Source organism: Rhinatrema bivittatum, chromosome 13 (genome assembly GCF_901001135.1).
Source record: "Rhinatrema bivittatum chromosome 13, aRhiBiv1.1, whole genome shotgun sequence".
Taxonomy (NCBI): Eukaryota; Metazoa; Chordata; class Amphibia; order Gymnophiona; family Rhinatrematidae; genus Rhinatrema; species Rhinatrema bivittatum.
In genome coordinates this window covers 9,597,169-9,618,822 of record NC_042627.1, presented here as the reverse complement: position 1 = coordinate 9,618,822, position 21,654 = coordinate 9,597,169, and the positions used below count along the sequence as shown (strand labels likewise).

At 42.7% G+C, this 21,654-nt stretch overlaps 1 protein-coding gene across 3 annotated transcripts in view; it reads right to left on the bottom strand.

The window, feature by feature from the left end:
- The window catches only part of PSTPIP1 (proline-serine-threonine phosphatase interacting protein 1), a 77,823-nt gene that overhangs the window by 12,029 nt on the left and 44,140 nt on the right, over positions 1–21,654 (bottom strand). For all 3 annotated transcript variants that reach the window (XM_029575273.1, XM_029575274.1, XM_029575275.1), the window contains 7 exons: positions 20,028–20,134; positions 16,434–16,496; positions 15,015–15,113; positions 12,198–12,243; positions 8,726–8,805; positions 6,056–6,154; positions 4,386–4,482 (listed from right to left, as the gene is read on the bottom strand). In XM_029575273.1, the coding sequence (XP_029431133.1) occupies positions 4,386–4,482; positions 6,056–6,154; positions 8,726–8,805; positions 12,198–12,243; positions 15,015–15,113; positions 16,434–16,496; positions 20,028–20,134 (591 nt within the window). The remainder of the gene's footprint in view (positions 1–4,385; positions 4,483–6,055; positions 6,155–8,725; positions 8,806–12,197; positions 12,244–15,014; positions 15,114–16,433; positions 16,497–20,027; positions 20,135–21,654) is intronic.

The window sequence follows — 21,654 nt, the reverse complement described above, 5'->3', positions numbered from 1 at the left end:
TTTCCCCTCATCTTACTGATAACGTAAGAAGTGGCTGTCGTTGCTTATCTGCTATATGCAGCTCTTCAGGGCCACCCGACTATCTGCTGGCTCACACTGCTGTTCCCCCTTTGCTCCTCTAGGTCACTGATACCGGTGAGGAAATTCAAAAATCAAATGCAACCCTCGTTTATCGCAAGATCAGCCTACAGGATGTGCTGGCTGGTACAAACCAAGAGTTGCAGTAGGGACAGCAGCAAGGGTTCCTGCTGCTCCTCTCTCGGTTCGGGTCCAGGTCATGCAGCTCAGAGTGCAACATACAAAGCCTCTGGAAGAACCCTACATGATGGTGCATGTGCACACAAGGTCCATTTTATTTGGGGGGGGGGGGGTGGCAATGCATCCTCACACCCTCAAAGAATGCCCATGCTTATGCTTCCTCATTCTGCTCCTCAGCCGAATGCCAAATCCTAGAATCACAGCTCCAGTCTGAGATGTCTCTTCCAGTTCCGCCCCATCTGTATCAGAATCCAGTATAAAGTCCTCATGATTATATTCAAAGCATTACACAATCTCACCCCACCTGATCAAAAGATATCACTTCGTCACCATAACCCCACTAGACCAATCAGAACTGCTTACAGAGACAATCTCTACACCCCCCCTATCAAATCCTCCCTAGGGAAACGAGCTCTTTCCACAGCCGGCCTCTCTCAATGGAATGCTCTCCCGCCAGACCTCCGGCAAGAAACATGCTTGGCAACCTTCAAAAAAAACCCCCCAAAACTCAAACCCTGGCTCTTCTCTCAAGCTTTTCACTAACTATGACTCTACCTCGCAGCCAGGTCTTGGCTAGCCCCTATTTAACTTTGGATTTGTTTCCCCCGTCATGTTGTATCTTCTATTTAAGTTCTGTCTTACTACCCTGTTATTTACCAGGTATATCATAGCATTTTATAAGTTTCATCCCGGTTTATGTATCCCCTGTTCGATGTAACGCATTCGTTTTATGCATCTACCATTTCGCTGTAAACCGATATGATATGCACTTTTGCACATGAATGTCGGTATATAAAAGTTCCAAATAATAATGTTGTCTGCAGTGTCTGCTCCAGGCTCATCCCTCTCCTCTTCAGTCTTTCTGAGGATGGGGGTGGGGGGAGGGAGTTGGAGCAGATGCTGCAAAGCACAGCGTAATTGTTCGGCTCCCTTCTCCTGCCCCTCTCCTCCTGTTCCCTAGAGGCTTTCTGAATGGGTGTGGCTGGAGCAGTAGAGACCCAGAGGTGGTTTTTGTTTTTTTTTTTTCTTTGTTTTTGTGTTTCTTTGAAATCTAGCACTAGATACAAATTCCTGAAGTCTCTGGGTGAAATCTGGAGAATTCCCAGGTATGGCCCTGGGGATGTATAGCAGTAAAGTACATCAGTCTATACCCTCGCATGGGGAAATGCTTTTTTTTCTATAGTTCAGGGTTTGGTATGTAGCAGGAGCTTTCTTTTCTTCGCCCACCACCAGATTCCTCTTGGCAGAGTTAGAGGAGCCATGTGTATGATGACCAGCACTGAAGTCCCGAATCCACACAGAGCAGGTTTCTGTTCATGTTGTTTTCTTTCTGCTTATGTAAAGTAGTCTCTGCAGTAAGGAGCACTTGAGACCATGTTCAAGAATCTATTTTTGGACGGGTACGTTTCCTGCCACTTTTTAGAGCGCACAGTGGTTAGCCAGGATTATTTGAGGGCATACAGTGTCAGGTACATGGTCACAGCAGAATAGGGCAATTCTCTGTTTTGTGGTTTTCCGTTCTAAACGTACATCTGCATGTAACAGCGGATCAGATAGGCAGCTGCTTCCCGCAAACGCTGATGTATGTACATGCAGAGAGCTATTCAAGACGGGGCTTAATGTGAAACATTTAAATTAGACAGCGAGAGGAAGATTTGTAGCACAGCAGACACCAGGTTTACGTGTGTTGCAGATGAAAAAGCAACAGCAAGATATCCCAGACCTGCAGGGCTGACCTTAGGGTAGGCTGAGCCAGCTGGTCGCCAGGGGCATTGTGAGACAAGGGGGCACCTTGCCGGCCACTGGCATCCCTTGTTGGGCCTGGCCAGATCTGCTTTGGTGCCTCCACCCCATCACTCCCCTTCCATGCACCCGGCTGGCAGGAGAAGTGGCGCTTAATAGCGAATCATCTTTCTCTGCTGCGTGGGGGCAGTCTCACAGTATATGAGCCATGAGATCATATAATCGTGATTGATATGGTTGTACAGCATCCGTGGGGTGGCGATAGAGAAAACTGTGTATTACAGCAAGAACAAAGATGGATTTATGACCTGGATAGTATTGATCCACACGGATTGAATTCAAGCATTGCATGGATTCATTTCTTATAATGAACTTTATAACAGTCCTTTGCAATTCAGTTGGGGTAATCAATTGGAAAAGTAGGTAAAGCTCTAGAATGTTCAATGGGACTATCAAGCGTGCCATTCACGAGTTTCAATAGATTGAAAAAAATGGAGCCAATCAGATTGTTTAGAAGAGCTACGAAAGTCGAACGTTTATTGGTCAGCAGTTTGACAACCTACTGTTGCAATAGAAAATTGGGGTTTTGGTTAGCATTACAATGTAAGCTGCTGCCTTTCAAACATTGTTGAAAATGGAGGTAGATTTTGATCACCATTAAGTATCGTATAGGTTTTTTGAAGAAAACACATCGTTAAAGGTTAGTCCACGGGGGGCAGTAGGTGAGAAGTTTTTTCAAATTTTAAATTTTATTATGATTGTGTTTATTTTTAGGAACTGTTCAGTATAATCTCCCTGGCGCAGCTGTTAAGGTGAAACACTGGCCAGCATGTCGGAGTTTTCTTGAGAGAGGCCTGTAATGGAGTTTTTGCTCATATGAATTATCAGACCCGAAGCAAAAGCACTCCACCAATTTTGAATGAGCTAAGATAAGTACCGTGTGCTATCACTCATACAATTTGGAATGTTTCAAACAGTGGTCTTTATAAAATAGTTTCCATTTTTTTGAGACAAGTGTGAAAAAAAGGAAATGGACTTTGCAAAATTTTAAAAGAATACAATTAGATAATTGCACATGGGAATAAGTTTTTCTAGTTTTCCTTTTAAAGTAACAAAAAAGAAAGAAAATTTAAAATAATAAAGGTAAAATTGGTAAAACTAAAAATAACAAGAGGAGGTTTTTCAGACTAATGATTTTGCCCTTTACCAGAATGACTTTTCAAAAATAGTCTATTTGGCATCTGAAGTCTTTTCCTCCTTTAAAAAGAAATTAATATAAACTGAATAGATCAAAAACAAGAGCTTTTATGATGCGGATAAGAAAATTGAGTGCGGTATCAGTTTTGTAATTGTTTGATGGTAACCATAGACAGCTTAATGGCATGTGGAATTCAGACACCGTAACACGTAACATTAAAGAAGAATTCTTGTGCTTTCGTGGAGCTAATGTGTAGCATTTTTATGTGGCTGGATGCTCAGATATAAATACTTATCCAGTGTAAGCTTAAAAGTGGTTTGCTGTAGCTATGGGTACCTCCATTTTGTACCCAACACCTGAGATGGTGTCGGCTCAACTGGCCTCTTCAAATGAATGGAGGATGATCCAAGCACTGCTCAAGCACGCAAAATTCACAGCATTATAGGAAAAGAGTTTGATAATACTGAACTACATCTGATAACAAACATTAGTATTACTATAATGAAAGAGGAGGGTATTTGTTGTAATTGTAACCGAAGATGGCCATGGGCTAGAGAGAGAAGGCACTATGGCTTGGCTGCAACTTGAGAAAATGTTTTGGGGTCTGGCTCAGACAAAAAAAAAAAACAAAAACCCAAAACGCTGGTGGATACAAAGCTTAAAAAAAAATCATGAGTAGGGTATGTAACTGGAAAATAATATATGGGGCATGATCAAGGGGGCAGTTTCTCCAAATGGGTTTTTGTGCACACTTTGACAGGAATGAACCTCATTTCTAAGCAATGGCATGTTGGGGATGATCTGAATATTTCTCAACTTTACAGCTAATGCCCTTCTTAGTACTTGCATTGTGCCAAAGAGCCTCCTTCTAGAGTTCATAGGGTGTCATTTTCACAGGCAATAATATCAGGGGGTGCTTGGAAATTCTTCTTAATCAGGCCAGTGCTGCAATTACCCATGAAAGGAGCAGTGTGATTAGTTAGATGAGTTGTCTGTCTAATTCTGATTGCTGTGTGAAGGTACAACGTCCATCATTCCCGACCATAGTATTGACTTTTGAGTAATATCCGACAGCAGCAAGAACATGAGGATGCAGCCAATTCTAGCAAAAGCAGAAATGAAATGAAAACGTGACCAGCAGAAAGCACTCCCTCAGTATCCTGAGGTCTGCTGGAAGTGGGGTTACCTGGAGAGTCTGTTCCCGTCCTTTTATTCTGGATGAAACAGTCAATATCTGAGGCTATATCGCAGTCTTCCAAGCTCTTCCGCACTTCTTCAAACAGCTGTGGACAGAAAAGTATTCTGTTACATTCAAGAGTTCATTTCTATATCCACATTTTCCATGCATCAAAGACCAAAAATGCTACAAAGTTTAAATTTAAAAAAAAAAAATTGGGGGGGGGGGGGGGGGAGTCTATTGCTTCTACCCTGCCCTACCTCCTCCCCCCCCCCCCCCAAAAGACCTCATACCTTCCAGAGAGGGATTTATGGATGTGTGCTATTTCAGGACATGGCGGTGGCTTTGGAGGGCCACCACCCATTGCAAAGCTTCAGAGAGAACTTTCTCAGCCACTGTTGGACCCAGGACGCTGGGCTTGATGGGCCCTTGGTCTGAACCAGTATGGCATAGCTTATGTTCTTAAGGCACCGTCACCCACAGGACTCGAGGGTGGGAGGACCCCCCCTAGCCCAGCCATGGAGTGCATCATTCCCAGTGCTCATATAGGGCACAAATAGCACTAAAGCTGCCCCAATACCTTCAAAGTTAGGTTAATGGAAGCCATGGTTATCATAAGGATTGCATCTATAGTACTGAAGCATCACTGCAACTTGGGTGCTGCACTGAGCCTGCTGTGGATATTGCATTCATTCTCAGCCCAGTGCCTTGGCTGCCCTTATCTTGGCCATAACATATTTAACACATCCTTTAGGTATCGGATGGCTTCCAACAAATTATGTGGCACAATTTTCCCTGCTTCGGTTCTACATAGATATTTAGCACGGGCCTCAGAAGAACAAGTTGTTGGCATAGCTGATGATGACATCATAATCTGAACATGTGAGAAACCAAGGCAGAAAATGAAACTGTGGTGACATCACTTGGCAATAACTGTTTACATGACAACAGTACAATTTGTTGGTTTTAAAGGGAATCTGAGCCCTTCTAGTGAATTTTTTTAAGCTCAGACAACCGGCCTTCTGCTATAAATGAGAAATGGTGGTTGCAGGAAACACACTTTTGACTGCAAGTTGATTGCATGGAGTCTCCCTTTGGAAATATCGGCTGCAGAAGAACATGGGTACTCTAGAAGCAGGTGTCAAGTATGCATGGGGATTTCAAAATTAAATCACCCCTGTCACATACATTCCCCACCCCTGATCTAACCCTGCCCACTTATACCACTGATAAAAAATTTGCAGGATGACTCGCAGCACATGTCCTTTTACCTGCACTATTGGGGGGGGAGCAGTGATCTAGCCATGCTTTCACACAGCTAAACAAGCAATTATCCACATAAAATGCCTCCTAAATGTATATAGAGGGCACTTTTCAAGGGTGTCAGCAGGTAGAACGTGCTTTACCCGTGTAAGTTGGCTGTCTGGAACTTGCCTGCCCTGTGTGTGAGTAGACATGGGCAATTCTCAGAGGGCCATGTGCAAAAGTTTGCATATGCTCTTCCTCTGAAAGCTGCTGCAAGATGTTGCAGCTGTGTGGGTGGTAGGGAAATTACCCCCAGTGTGTGCGAATAAGGTGGGCAAATCTCGGCCCATCTTAGCATTGTCGCAGTCTCTGCACTTTCTGATATTGGGGGAGGGGAAGGGACTTAAGGAAGAAAGCTGAGAAACAAAAGGTACCTCATCATCCCGGACACATTGCATAGAGAAATGGTTGGTGTGGACCCAGAGGGAGTTGCGGAGGACAGCGATACGATCACACTCCTGCTGCTGGAAAGCCTAGAGAAGAGGGGATCCAGCACTTAATTACCCAACAGCGATATTAGGTGATGAGAAACCATTCACAAGCACTTCCATGAGGGGAACAAGGTTGCTATGTCATAAGTAACTTTACTCTGTCCTTATCCTCCTTGACTTGTCTGCTGCTTTTGACACTGTTGATCACCACCTCCTCCTTGATACTCTGCCCTTGCTTGGATTTCGGGACTCTGACTTGTCTTGGTTCTCTTCTAACCTCTCCCATTGCACTTTTAGCATTTCCTCTGGTGGTTCCTCCCCTACTGCCATTCCACTATCAATCAGTGTGCCTCAGGCTTCTGTCCTGCCCATGCGGGCTTCAAAGCCAGCAACACTTTGTAAAGCTCTGTGAAATGATTAGCTTTTTTACATTTCTTCTTATTGCTTTGTACTAAAAAGATTAAATCAGCCTCAGAACTCTCTTGCCTTATCACCCTGCAACCCAAGAAACTCCATTCTCCCCTCTCCTACCTAGCTCCAGCTACAAAGGTCTTTGCCTGGGGCTACACGTTTGGAATGCAACAATTGTAAGTAATGAAAACTTCTTGTACAATAAATAATTTCAGACTTAAAGGATCTTTGCCTCGAGGACTGATTGGGAAGAAAAGTTAGCTGACTGGATGAGAAAACACGTATATTTTATAGACCCACTTCTCTTCTCTCTGTATACTAATTCTCTTGACGCTATGATTTCCTTTCATGGCTTTCAATACTGTTTTTATGCTGATGACACCCAGATCTACCTTTCCTTACCAGAAATTTCACCAGAAATATAGTCTCAGATCTCGGCCTGCTTGTCTGACATTGCTGCTTAGATGTCTCGGCATCACCTTAAACTCAACATAGCCAAGTCAGAGCTCCTTATCTTTCCCCCCCAAACCCACCTCCCCTCTTCCTCCTTTCTCTGTTTCTGAGGATAACATGGTCATCATCCTGGTCCCATCAGCCTGTAATCTTGGAGTCATCTTTGACTCCTCTCTTTCCTTCTGTACACATATCCAAAACTCTGCTAAAAGTGCTGTTTCTTTCTTTATATCATTGCCAAAATCCATCCTTTCCTTTCTAAACACACTACCAAAACCCTTATCCACTCTCTCATCTCCTCCTGCTTAGACTATTGCAACCTGTTCCTCACAGGTCTCCTGGCAAGCCATCCCTCTCCACTGCAGTCTGTCCTAAACTCAACTGTATAACTTTTCTTTCACCAGTCACTATGCTCACATGACCCCTCTTCTGAAGTCACTATATTGGCTCCCTATCCACGCCTTCTCACCTACAAATGCCCTCATTCTGCAGCACCTCATTACCTCTCCTTTCTTATCTCTCTATGCCCCTCCTCGTGCTCTCTGATCATCAGACAAGTCACTCCTATCTGTGGCCTTTCCCTCTACCGCCAATTCCCGACTCCATGCTTTCCACGTGGCTGCGCCATGTGCTTGGAATAGACTTCCTGAACTGGTGCGTCATGCTCCCTCTCTTGCTGTGTTTAAATCCCATCTATAGACCCACCTTTTTTAAACCAATTAATAAATCTTAGGCCAGATTGCTTTTAGTCTTGTTAACTAATTTTCTTTTCTTTTTAACCATGAAATACCCCAAGTCTCTTGTCCTGTGTGTTTGTATTATTAGATCGTAAACTCTATTGAGCAGGGACTGTCTTTTTGTATGTTTGTACAGCACTGCGTATGTCATGTAATGCTATAGAAATGTTTGGTGGTGGTAGTACCAAGAATGGCTATGAGTACCTGTAAGACTGAGTGGTCTAAGCATACAAATACAAAGGGTACCACACAAGTATCTTAAGAAACAAGAAGATGAGTGCACCCCATGGGTCCTCTGAGGTTCTTCAGAGGATAGCCAAGTATACAGCAGCTATAGGCAAGCTTCATACTGAGGAAAAAATGATTTTTAGATCATATGCAGGACTTCTACCTTCTTATTCTCAAAGGAATAATTTCTCAAAGTTCTATACCCTTTGGTATTATTTTAATATAGCTGAATGATTCCGGTAAACCGAAATAACTGCAAACGGAGTGGGTCCTGCGGCACATGAGGGCCTTCTTCGCGCACTCCGTTTGCGGCATGCCGGGGTCTCCTTTGCTATTTTCTGTGCAGAATTTGGCAACTCTGTGCGGGGGAAATTCTGCACAAATTCTGCGCTCCGCAGTAGCACAGAATTCCCCCAGGACTTAACAAATAATAAAAAATATAATCTATTGGTATATTGAATGTCTCTTCTCCCGAACTTTCTAAGATAGGGAAGAGGTTTGGTCTAATTGGTGGAGAGAGGGGAGTCATGAAGTTTGGATTGCGATCTTGGCTCATGCATTAATTCTCTGTGACCTTGAGCTTCTTGTGTAATTCAATTTTAAGTGTTTATTTTTCTTGCCTTATCTCTTAGATTGAAGTGACTGGTTGTTTATCTGTTTCTGCTGTGCTGTGGGTTTGTAAAAAGCTTGTGGACTCTTTTCCCATGAAAGGTGACAATAAAACCAAGCTATTATCCTTATTATAGGTACATAATAGACACATCTATGTATTGATAAGACTGACCTCACATGAGTTGATGTGTTCCAGCTCCCACTCAATCCGAGCTTTCTCAAGCATTTCTACATTTTGTTTGTAGATCTTTTCTATAAAACAGTCAAATGATGTGAAATATAGAATAAATTTCAGACCAAGGCTGCACATAAAATATATCACATGTGTGATCTTGTATCACACTGCGTGTCTGGTCTCACATTATGCAGTGCAGGCTCTATATTTCACATGCTGCGATCTAGACTTCATAAAATATTTCATCCATTAAACTACATGCATATATTAACAGCCTTTGGTACTTGAAGTTATCCAATCTCCCCTTTAAAAATTATCCAACGATGTTGCGCACACATCTCACTCTAATAGTAAAACGATTAATTCACAGAATGAAATTACATTCCTCTTTCTGTAGTTTCCTATTCCAGAATACAAACATTTTCTATTTTCGTAGCTTGCTGCTGAAGATTCTTCCCATCCCCAATGAGTGACATTTTAATTCAGAAGCTAACGTGTTCTCAATTTGTCTTTGTTACTGATCTTCTGATCATAGCAGTGTTGGTGAAAGGAGGGATAGTGAAGATGATGATATTGTAAGTGGTTATTCTAGATGTGGTTATCCAGGTCAGGGTTTCTCAAACCAGTCCTCTGGGCACACCCTGCCAGTCTGGTTTTCAGGAAATCTACAGTGAATAGGCAGGAGATAGATTTGTATACAATAGAGGTAGCCCAAATCTATCTCATGCCTATTCATTGTGGATTTCCTGAAACCCCGACTGTCTGGGTGTTTCCCAAGGACTGTGTTGAGAACTCTTGATCTAGATAATTGTGGTTAAAGTGAAAGATACATTATGGTAGTCGAACTAAGGGTGATGCTGCTGGTGGATGTGAGGAGTTAGATAAATGTGCCCAATTTACAATTTTTTATTTTATATATCTATAAGAACATGCCATACTGGGTCAGCCAGAGGGTCCATCAAACCAAGTATTCTGTTTCCAGCAGTGGCCAATCCAGGTCAGAAGTACTTGGCAAGTACACAAACATTAAATAGATCCCATGCCAGTGATAAGTAGTTGCTATTTCCTATTTGGTTAATAACCATTTATGGACTTCTCCTCCAGGAACTTGTCCAATTTTTTTTTTAAACCCAGCTATGCTAAATGCTTTAACCACATCCTCCTGGATGGAATTCCAGAGCTTAATTGTGTGTTGAGTGAAATAATTCACAATTAATTTTTTTTTTAATATGCTATTTACTAACTTCATGGAGTGTCCCATGAATTTTCTGAAAGAGTAAATAACCGATTTACATTTACATGTTCTATTCTGGAGTTTACTGACCTCTATCATATTAGCCATCTCTTCTCCAAGCTGAACAACACTAACCTCTTTAGTCTTTCCTCATAAGGGAGCTGTTCCATCTGCTTTATCATTTTGGTTGCCCTTCTCTGTACCTTTTCCAAAGTATAGTTTACATATATAACTTTTTTGAGATGCGGTGACCAGAACTGCACAAAGTACTCTAGGTGTGATCTCGCCATGGAGCGATGCAGAGGCATTGATTCTCTGTTTTAGTTTCCATTCCCTTCCTAATAATTTCTAACATTGTTTGATTTATTTTTGACCACCACCACACACACTGAGCCAAGGATTTCAAAGTAATGTCCACTATGATGCCCAAATCCTTGGTAACTCCTAATATGGAACTTAACATTGTGTAACTACAGTTTGGGTTACTTTTCCCCATGTGCATCACTTTGCACTTGTCCACATTAAATTTCAGCTGCCATTTGGATACCCAATCTTCCATTCTTGCAAGGCCTTCCTGCAGTTCTTCACAATCCATTTGTCATTTTAACAATTCAGAATAATTTTGTGTTGTCTGCAATTTGATTATCTCGCTTGTTTCCCTTTCCAGATTATTTATATATATTCTCCACTGAGAAAACTGACCACTTAATCCTACTTTCCATTTCCTATGTTTTAACCAGTTTGCAATCCTCAAAGGGACATCGCCTCCTAGCCCATGACTTTTTAATCTTCTCAGGAGTCTCTCAATGCAGATTTTGTCAAACATCTTCTAAAAATACAAATCCACTATATCCACAGGCTCACCGTTATCAGCAGGTTTATTAACCCCTTCAAAAAATGTAGCAGATTAGTGAGGCAAAATTTCCCGTGTAAATCCATGCTGGCTGTGTCCCATTAAACCATGTCTTTTTACATGTTCTGTGATTTTGCTCTTTAGAATAGCTTCCATGTAACTTCCCAGCACTGAAGTCAGGCTCACCAGTCTATAGTTTCCTGGATCACCCCTGGAACCCTTTTAAGCAATCTGCATTAGATTGGCCACCCTCCGATCTTCGGGGACGATGGAGGCTTTTCAGAGCTATAATTTTAAAGGAATACCATATTGCTGTAAATCCCAAACCTTTCCTATCTTCTGATCTTATGTTCAGACAGGATGAAACAAGAGAAGACAGTGAACACCAAGATCTATTATTGCATGTGGTGCTGTGACTCAGATGCTGTAAGTTTAAAAAAAAAAAAAAAAAGTCTGTTCCTACATTCCCAAATTTTTCCTTATCTTATCTCCTTAACTTTAGAGTGTGCTTTTCTTTCATTATTGCTACCTTAGGACCCCTCTCATTATCAAGGATTTCTTCCTTCTTTCTCCATTCCCACATTTCCTCCTCTCTCCATTTTGCCTGGTCTGCTAAAGTGGCGACTATGTAACCTCATTAGATGTTCGGCTGCTTAGCTTTCACCAAGCTTCCCCCAACCAAGGTAGCAGCTTATTCCTTCATCTTGTGTCTCTGTAATATATCCATCTGCTACAAAAATAATCACTATCTTATGATGTAAACTCGCAGCCATAGCAACTATGTTTAATGGAACATACATGAACAATTCTGAGCTTACAACATTCTCAGGGACGTTTAGCAGTGATCAGAGACATCTTTGGGACAACCAGCATGTAAGATCCATTGGTTACATTTCACTAAAGGTTTTTGACACCTTAGTATAATTTGGCCTGGATTCCATCTCTGCGTTACAATTTCAGATATTTTTTCGTGTATAATTGCAGTTGACCTTCTCAGACCTGCAAGGATTCCTACAATAATGAGCAGGAGAGTGATGCGAGTGGTGGTGTGAATGTGATGCAGTAGATACGGGTGGTAACTCTGCTGGGAATGATGGCGGTTGCTAGGCTGTGCTATGTTGTTGGTGGAGGTCATGCTGCCGGGAGTGTGCGTAATGACTCTAGTGATAGACTCGGTAAGCGTGGTGGTGACGACTGAGGGTGCTCATGGAGATCATGATGCGGTGGAAATTATAGTAGTGGTTGGAACGACGACAACCTTGCCAGTAGAGATGGTGATGATAAACGTAATAAGTTTCAAACCACAGTGATAGGGACAGAGGTCCTGAACAGTACAAGCAAATCTTATAGCTTATAATTTGAGGTGGGACAGGCATCCATACCAGCTTCACTTGCAGCATCTTTGCATTGCTTTGCTTTGCTCTGACTCTGGAAGGATAAAAGAAAAGATAAAGCAATTACAAATGTGCCAAAGAAGGGGAGAGGGGTACATGAAGGGAAAGGGGTAAATCTGAGGGTTCATTGTCTTGGGAAAAAAAAAGATGGAAAGGAGAGCTGGAGATGTTGAGAGAGAGAAGGGGTAATGAGAAAGGGGCGATAAATGGAATGAATGGAGAAGGGGGGGGGGGGGTACAATGGTTTAGTGGGGAGACCTTGCGTGTACAGAGTTAAGCCAAATAACTTCAGGTCAAAACTACAAGCGCAAGAGTCGTTCTGGCTTCAGAAAAATTCCAGTTATCCCTATTATTTTTATATTCTGCTCTTCACACTTTTTTTTCTCAGCACTTCAAAGCAGATTACATTCAGGTACTGTAGGTATTTCCCTATCCCCAGAGGGCTTACAATCTAAGGGGGGTATTTTCCAAGCCACCTCCCTGTCCTTCCCTCTGTCCCTTCCACCTCCATTTCCTTCTCCTCTTCTATTTTCCCTCCTGCTGTCCTGCCCTCTGTCCTTCTCCCCTCTTATTCTCTTTCCCTCCTCCCTCTCATTTTCTGTTCTCCTCCTATTCTTCCTTTCCCTTACCTCTTCTTTTCTGTTCCCCCTCCATATTCCTTCCCTTCTCCAGCTCTTCCTCCCCACCTCTCCTGTTGCATCCCTTCATTGCTTCTGTTCCTTTCCCCTTTCCTTCCATCCTTTCTCCTGTTCCCACCACCTTTCCTCCCATTTCTCATCAGTTTTTTTCAACACTTTTATTTTTAAGCATTTAAAAAAATTAAACCAAGAAAAACTCTTGTACAGAGACAAAGCATTGAAATCACAAATAATCAGATATGATGACCCCCAGATACTGCTCTTCTTTTAGAAGACCCCGCAGCCATGATATCCCAATCAGCATCCGGCAGATTGAAATCCCCTAGCAATGTGGGTTGAGCTTGGGGAGGAGGGGGAGGAGGTGATTGCGGGGAGGGGGCACAAGACTGAAGGTTCTTCCAGGACACCTAATATTCTTGCCCAGAATGGGTGGAGAGAGAAAAGGCAAAGGAGGAGGAGCGAGTAGAGGAATAGATGAAAAGCTGACTCTATGCAAAGAAGGGAGGATGAGGAGCATATGAGACCTGAGGTAAGTAAAAGAAGCTCTGACGTGGAAGGAGGAGAAAGGAAGAAAGGGGGAGATGATGGGGAAGAAAAGTAGGAATAGGGAAGGGAAAAGGAAATGGCATTTTTCTGATACACGAGAGCACAGAAATCACCTTATATACAGACAGCTGTCACGAACAGAATAAGTATCTTCCTGTTTCCTTTACCTTATCTTGTTGGTGGCTCCTTACTGCATGAAAAGAGCATCGGTGCTTACCTGGTGATTTGTGTCACTATCTTATGTACCAGGAAATGCTGATTGAATCTTCTGCCCCATCTCCCACCACCACTAATCTACAGGGTGAGCAAGTCTAGCAAGTGCACTTTTTGGTTTTTGCCCTCTACAGTTGGGCTTGAAATTTCATGCCCAGTGTAAATGCATTCACAGTCCGGCACTGTGACGGGGAGTTCCTATTGCCGTCAACAGAGCTACACGAGTGCAGATGACAGCTGAGAGGATTATCTCCTGCCTGAGGTAAGATGAAATATTTTTGTTCTGAAGGCATTTGCCTAATTGAATGGAAACTCCCAACATTTTTTAAAAATAGCAGGTGCCTGCATCTGGGAGGCAGGCTTATAGACACATACAAATTGTGTATGATGAATCTTCCCATTATGTGGCAAGAGAAACTCTAAACAGTCTCAAATGTTGTTTTTGCAGTATGAGAAAAATATCTGAATAATATCATAGGAATTTTGCAGATTGAAAATTCTGATGTCTTGGAAATGGATGACTGCAAGCGCCTGCTAAGTTTTATACAGCTGATTCCTCTATACTGCTACCAGTGACAGGGGTCTCTATTTCTGATTTCCTTTAAACAATATCAGGCCCTGAATTAGATGTAGGCAATTAAGGCCTAAGTGCCAGGTGCCGCTGCCAAAAGCTGTTATGCGGGCCTGAGCCCTCCTGCCCCTCCAGCTCCCAGCCGCATCGCTGCTTTTCCTGTTGAGCATCCCAGGCCATGGCCTTGAGCCGCTCTGAAAGGCCCAGCAGTGCCTCCTCACTCACATGGTTTTCCATGGAAACAGGAAACCTGTGCAAGAAGAGAGGGCAAGTCTACCCCAGGGTGTCTCAGCATGCAAGGGCTTCCAGACCTCGCACTGAATTTGCTTCAAGGCAGTGCTGCTGTGCCGGGGCCGACTCTGAGGTGAGGGAGGACACCAGGAGAGATGAGGATATGGGCAGGGGCAGCCAGGTCCTCCAGATCTCCTATGATCTCGGGAGAAGTGGGGGGGGGGAAGGGTACCATCCCCATTGCCTATGGGTGCCTCCTTTACAAATCCATCCCTGAACAATACTACTACTACTTTTTCAAAGACATTTAATTAGCAGCATTGTCCTAGGCCAGGAGACAACAGCAGCTTTAGCTAAAGTTGAACATTGTCCAGGAAGCAATCAACACAGATCATCACAGGCAACAACATGTAGGCAATGTCAGGAAACATCAGAAGTCCATTGTAAATGTTATTCAGTACAGTAAACAGAAATAGGTTTTGAATCCCACACTTTACCGTCTACACCATTCCCAAGGATTAGGAGTCCGTATCCATAACTGATCAAGATCTCCAGATAGAGCTAATCCAAAGCAAATTATTCTAATTATGGCTTACAGTCGCTTACCTTGTCCATTTGTTTTGGGTTGCCTAACGATGACATGTTCTTAGAGATCACTTCGGCTTCATCTGAATCTCTGCATTTCTGTTCATAAGTCTTCTTGGACTGAATCAAGAAATTGAAAAAATCTTTTGTTAGGTGACAGCATTTAAAAAAACAAACAAACCCCAGCTGATGCTAAGCTCTACCCCTTGCTGAGGGGATCAGCAAAAGAAATGTGCTTGGGCGTGGCTAAATACACTGTTAATAAGAGAGCGTTGGGGAATGACCTCTTCACAGGGTCACCTCGCAGATCTCTGTCCTATGGTCGGTAGGAAAATCTGTTAGTAACAAAACACTCAATCGATAAGTCTGCGCTGCTCTTCTGGTAAGTAAGTGTTATGCGTTTACTGTATTTTACCTGTCCTCACGTATATTTTCATTGAGAACAGCACAATCCTACATTATTCATGGCAACTTTCTCAGGAGTTGAGATGTAAATTCTGAAAGTTTGCACCAACTCCATTCAGTGGACACCATCATAAGTTAATTGCATTCGACAGATGTTCCAGACACCTTCACACTTATCAAGTGCCATCTTGAAGGCTGGTAACTATGGTGAGCCCGTAATCTCTCTGCTCAGCTTTCTTCTTTGTTTGGCTCATGTTTCCAGATGTTCACCATTTCCTATTGTAGTTATTCCAGTGCTCTCTGCTCTCCTCTATATTTTTTGCCCTCTCTCAGGCCCTTCAGTACTAGTTTAGCTACTATTCAGGAATACTGACTATGAGACAACTTAAGTGAATGCTATAGGATTTCTTTTTTTTTTTTCAATGAAACTCTTAGACGCTTAGTTAGGGGGGGCATGCAGAACTTATAAACAGACTGAGTTCAGTGTGTGTTTAATTACTTTTTTTGGTGGAGGGATCCTGGCAGTTTTCTTCTGCTCCTTTGGCTTGCAGCTCAGTTGGAACCAAGATTGGGATCCAGCACCATGAGCCTCATTCACAACTACCTAGGAAATTGTTTTCCTTACCTTTCATCCCCTCCCAACTCATACAGCCCAGGTATCACATCGACAATCCTTGGCTGGGATCCAAGCACCAGGGCTCCTTCCAGAGCTCTGCAAACATGGAGCTAAAGCTGGCTAAGAAGCGTTGCCATTGCATGATGTCTGCGGCTCTCTCCCTACCTCTGCAGCATCCCCCAGCTCTGACCAACCTAGGAAGGGGAAGACCTGGCCTGGGACCTGAGCCCAGGTTCTATGCATGGCAGTTCTCAGCACAGCCACTGACGTCCTGGGCCACTGGTCTAACTTACAGCTTGTATTTCTTTCTTGAATATGAGTTTGCTTAGAAGAGGCCCATATGAGGTCCCATCGTTTACAGGGAGATCAAGGACTGTGTGTCCACAATTTGCAGTGAGAATGGAAACCCCAACACTTACCTCCATTGTTTTCTTATAAAGTGACACCTTAGTTTTCTGCAGACGCTCCATAGCAGACTCGTACTAGAAGAAAAAAAAATCAGTGCTGCTTAGTAATCCTGGATTTATTTTCTGTATGTGTAGGTAATTTTGTAACATCGCGCATAAGTTAGTTGGCAAATATGCACATCCATGGCAGCAGTTTTCAAATTGGACTTGTGTGCATAAATCCATTTTGAAAATTAACCTGGCAAAAACTATGCAAGCACAATTCTTATTTGGTGCACGTAGATTTGCCAAGAGAACTTGCAGACGCACATTTTAAAATAAAAAATGTTCATGTAAATTCCAATCCTGCCTAGACTCTACTATTTGGAGTGACTCTCCCTATGCGTGCAAAATTACACTCGTACATATTGTATCGGTTGTATCACTTTCTCAAGGGCCATGTCTGTAGGTAAGTCACTACTTCACCTGCAGAAATCCCTTTTGAAAATTACCCCCTGGGTCCAGTCAATATTCTTATATTTCTTTTGCATTTTTGTTGTTGCATGCAGCTGCGGTTTTCTGATTGAATGATAGAGCAATCCATTCCAACAGCAAAATTCATGTATCGTATGTCTGCATCTGTATTCTGCAATTTACTCCTTTGGCTGTGCACCAACGTTACTCACATGTACAAAGACAAGGCACACATTACTGATGCAAAGACTGACAAATCACACAGAAATACACAGATTACACACACGCACACACAAAAATACTAATATGAAAGCATACACACACAGCTATGCACACTAGGCAATGGTACACAGACACCCTGAAGACACAAACCTTGCAAACTGTTGTATTTGCAGTCTGACCTCTGCAACTAAACAGTCTTCTCCTGTAAATCCTTTTCAACTGTAAAATCCAGGCTGTCGCAGGGTTCTGTCGTCTTTTCTTTAGTAGTGGTCTCAAATACTGCACAAGCTGCCCAGTGTTTCAAAATTGATGAGCATTTACTATATGTTTGAAGAATATCCACTGGGCCCCATCATGCCTTGCTGTGTCTGTCTTCATGTGATCACAATGACCCAAGGCGCATGGTATTTATTTATTTAACATTTTTATATACCGACCTTCATGAAAGAAATTCATATCAGATCGGTTTACAAATAACATGAGGGGAATAACAAAGTCAACCATATAACAAGAAATGAAAGTTACATATAACAAGGGGTATTAACCTGAAGGGCTAGGATAGCCGGAGCGATAGAAGGCATAACTGAACAAATTAGATAATACAATAATATGATGAGAAGAGGCATAAGTGTATAGGCTACACTTGTCAGAGAGTTTAGGTAGGAGTCAGTGTCTGAATTAGTGAGGAATTGCTGGAACTGTAGGTTAAGTGAAGGCCTGGATGAAGAGCCATGTCTTAAGTTTTTTGCGGAAGGTAAACGGGCATGGTTCTAATCTGAGTTCTGTGGGCATCTTGTTCCAGATGGCTGGGCCAGCTGTAGAGAAGGTTCGTTCTTTGGTAGATGATAGGCGGTATCAGCTCTATTCTGCACATACCTGGGAACTCTCTGCATCTGGCCCAGAGACTCCGGAATTCTTAAGGAATTGCTGAGGGTCCGGGCCAGCACCACAAAACTCCAGGTGTGGCACAGAAGTGCATGTGCAGGCCCTGGATAAAGGAATCTTCTGGGCCCATGCAGGCACGAAGGAGGAGGAGATTCAGCCGTCAGGCAGGTGGGAAGAAGGAAAAAGAGTCCCATAGGCCCACGTGGCCAGAAGAAGGTGCAGAAGTAGCATTGGCAGGCGTGACTAAAGGAAGATTTGTCCTATCTGCAACGTGGGCCCGAAGGAGTAAGCTGCTGCAGCTGGTGGGAGAGACTAGTGGGCATGTGTGTGTATATGTGCGTGTTTGTTGTGTGTGAGAGAGAGTGTGAGTGGTGCATGTTTGTGTTTGTGATTGGAGTGAATGTGTGTGTGACAGAAAATGTGAGTAAACATGCGAGTTAGTGTGTGTGTACATGCATGAAACAGGAGAAAGTTTGCATGCATACCACCCTGACCTGCCCTCTGCTAACTGATGAAACTCCCAGGGCGACTGGAACATTACAGGTTCCCAGGTATGTCTATACGGTGGAGTATGTGACACATCCGAGCCTGTACATCATCTCAGGCAACCTCTCATCTCCGGGCAAGCACCACAAATCTCCAGGTGTGGCACAAAAGTGCCTGTGCAGTAACCAAATTGTCAAGAAAGAAGCGCAGCAGATCAGAAATTACAGAATTTCTGGTTTACTTAACACAAAGTACTAACGCAGAGAAAAAACAAATTGTTATAAATCCACAAAGTATTGGTTTCACATCACACAACAAATACTAAATGCAAATACCAGACTAACATGTGCTGCAAGCCTCAGCTGTAGTTTCTGGAAACCACAACACCAAAAATGTGTGGCAAATAATATACTGATCAATAACAGTCAATAATGAAACTTTTTATTTTGCATACGCACACATCAGTTGTGCAAAATATTAAACTTCACAGTAAAATGGTATTGTGGGGGAAAAAGTTTCATTATTGACTGTTATTGATCAGTATATTATTTGCCACACATTATTTTTGTTGTTGTTTATCCATATGTGTGTGCTGTTTACTCCGCCCTCCTTCTGTGTTTCTGGAGAGCAACCAACCCAATTGATTTGGTGACATTGTTCTCCAGGTCTCTGTGGTTGTTGAACTTATTGGTATCCAGTTCAGCAAGATGATTATAGAAACAGAGAATATGATGGCAGGCAGGGACCATAGAGCCCCTCTGTCCAACATCATTCCTGGTGCATTTCCAAGGACCTCCAGTTGATCTCTGGCTTTCCCCTCACTTCTTCACAACTAACCTATCCCAGGCTTTCTTGAATTTTCTTACTGTTTTTGTCCACCCACTAGGAGGCTGTTCCATGCATCCTTTCAATGAAGACTTATTTCCTGATGCTTCTCCTGAGTCTAGCTCTTTGGATTCTCATGACCTCTAATTCTAGAGCATTCTTTCTTCTGCAAAAGGTTTGCTTGTATATTATGCATGCCTTTGAGCTAACTGAATGTCTATCATATCCCCCTGCCTCTCCTCTCCTCTCCAGTACATATTTAAGTCTTTCTGTCCTTTATGACATGAGACTGAAGACTTAAGTGTGACTCACACTAGCTTTGGATTACATTTTGCCCTGATAGAATCACTTCTGGAGCATAAATATCTGTTAGGCATCAGAAAATTGTCCAATAAGTACTTTCTTATCAGCTTTGAATCTATTGCTGGTGTAAGATTTTTTTCCCAGTCTTATTTTTCTTTTTTTAATTTATTAATTTAAGCTGATCTTTGGTCAGTCTGGTATTTTTGGCTGGGCATTCTCTTCGTGAAGGCGCCATTTATTGTCTTTATAAATCAGATCATCAAAACTATTGACGTTCCAGATTAAGCGAGACAGCTTGGGGCAAAAAGGTCCAGAAGAACCAGCTTTATTGGAACCCAACTGTTCTTGTCCACGGTGAGGACAAGGTAAGGAGTCTCGCACATTTGTGCCATTCGTGCTCTGGTATAGATGTCCTTGGGCATGCCAACTCACCTTTTTCCTCAGCTCCTTTTGCCTCTCTCGGAACTCTTCAATTCTTTTCAGCTCTTCCTTCAGCATCTGTGCCAGCTGGATGTGCGAGTTTCCTACATTCTCAATTTCTAAGACAGAATTAGAATTCAGAGCAGGAACAGGGTCACAAAGAGGTCAATATTCAGCACACTGGTGAGCGGGAAAGATACCTGGATACCTTTGCCTGATATTCAGCAGCTCTTCCCAGGATAGCTCTGCCACTGAATATATCTGGCTAAAATGTTGCCTGGAGAAAATTATATGGGTAACTTCAGGGCAGGTGTTTTTCCAACCAGGCGTACCCAGCTAACAATGGTTGGGTACTGCTGGCTCAAATGTAACCATGCTCCCAGAACACTTCCATCACTGCCTCTTTTCATCCAGGTAAATTTGGAGCGGGTAATGAGTTATCCATGCAAAATTTAGCTGCGAAGCAGGGGAAAAGTCTCAAATCTCAGCTTTTGTCCAGGTAACTCCCAATGTTACCTGAACAAAGCCTTTGAATATTGACCTCAAAGTGAATGATCTCGTACGGCATTGAGTATGCTGATGGCACTGCATTAGTAAAACATGGGGAGTATAATTTTTCAAAGCCATTGCCCTTCTTTATCTGTCTTCCGTACTTTTAGCAGGTTAAGAAAAAAAGCATTTCTGAGGGGTGGAGGAGGTCGGAGAGGAAACCAGGGGCACATACTGTACGGTCCATTTTCAAACGTATGTGTGATTCGGGTGCATGCATAAAGAGTTGGCTGCAAAGCGTGCAGGTGCTTTTAGTGTGTGCACTTTGTGCTAGGTAATGTTGAAAGAGAGACTACCTGGGAACTTCCCTCTGAAGATCTGCTACAAAGTACATGTAATAAACGTGTGCATGTACTGTGCATCTGCAGGGTTACAATAAAGCATAACCTGGGCTCAAGGGACAGGGATTTGAAAAAAAGAAAGTCCCTTCAATCTGAACCAGGTCCCTGAGCACAGATACTGCCAGAAATTCACCAAACAGTTCTTTTATTGGTAAATAACGAGCGCAGATATGTAAATAATTTCTGTGATGTACACCTGAGAGAAACTTAAATACCAGGGCCAGATATTAAAAAAAAAAAGAGCCAGCTATCTAAAGGCTTGATTCACTACAGCTTTTCTCCCATTCTGTGTCTATGGGAAAAGACGCCAGGCCCTAAGTTAGCCAGATATTCAGCGGCCACACCACTAAGTATATACCCAAGTACATTTAAAATTAGCCAGATATGTTTATCAGGCTAACTTTAGACCTGCTCAGTAACAGGTCTAACTTATCCTGATAACTTAGCTGGAAAGGTTTGAATATCATCACTTATCTGGCTAAGGGGGTCATTTATCAAAGTTTTCGCATGTGGAGTTTCGCAGGTGTTAAGGCATTTCCGCATGCGAAAAACACCTATAACGCATGGTGCGATGCAAATTAGGAAAAGGGGAGGAGTTTGGGGTGGGATTTCTGGCCAAATGGGCGGGCTTCGCGATTTGTGAAGCCATATCGCACAGTTTTAACTACACCTTTTCATATGCGTTAAGCCGTGCAATATGGCTTTATTACAGTTTGCAATGTTTTTGTAAATAGCATTTTCAGTATTTT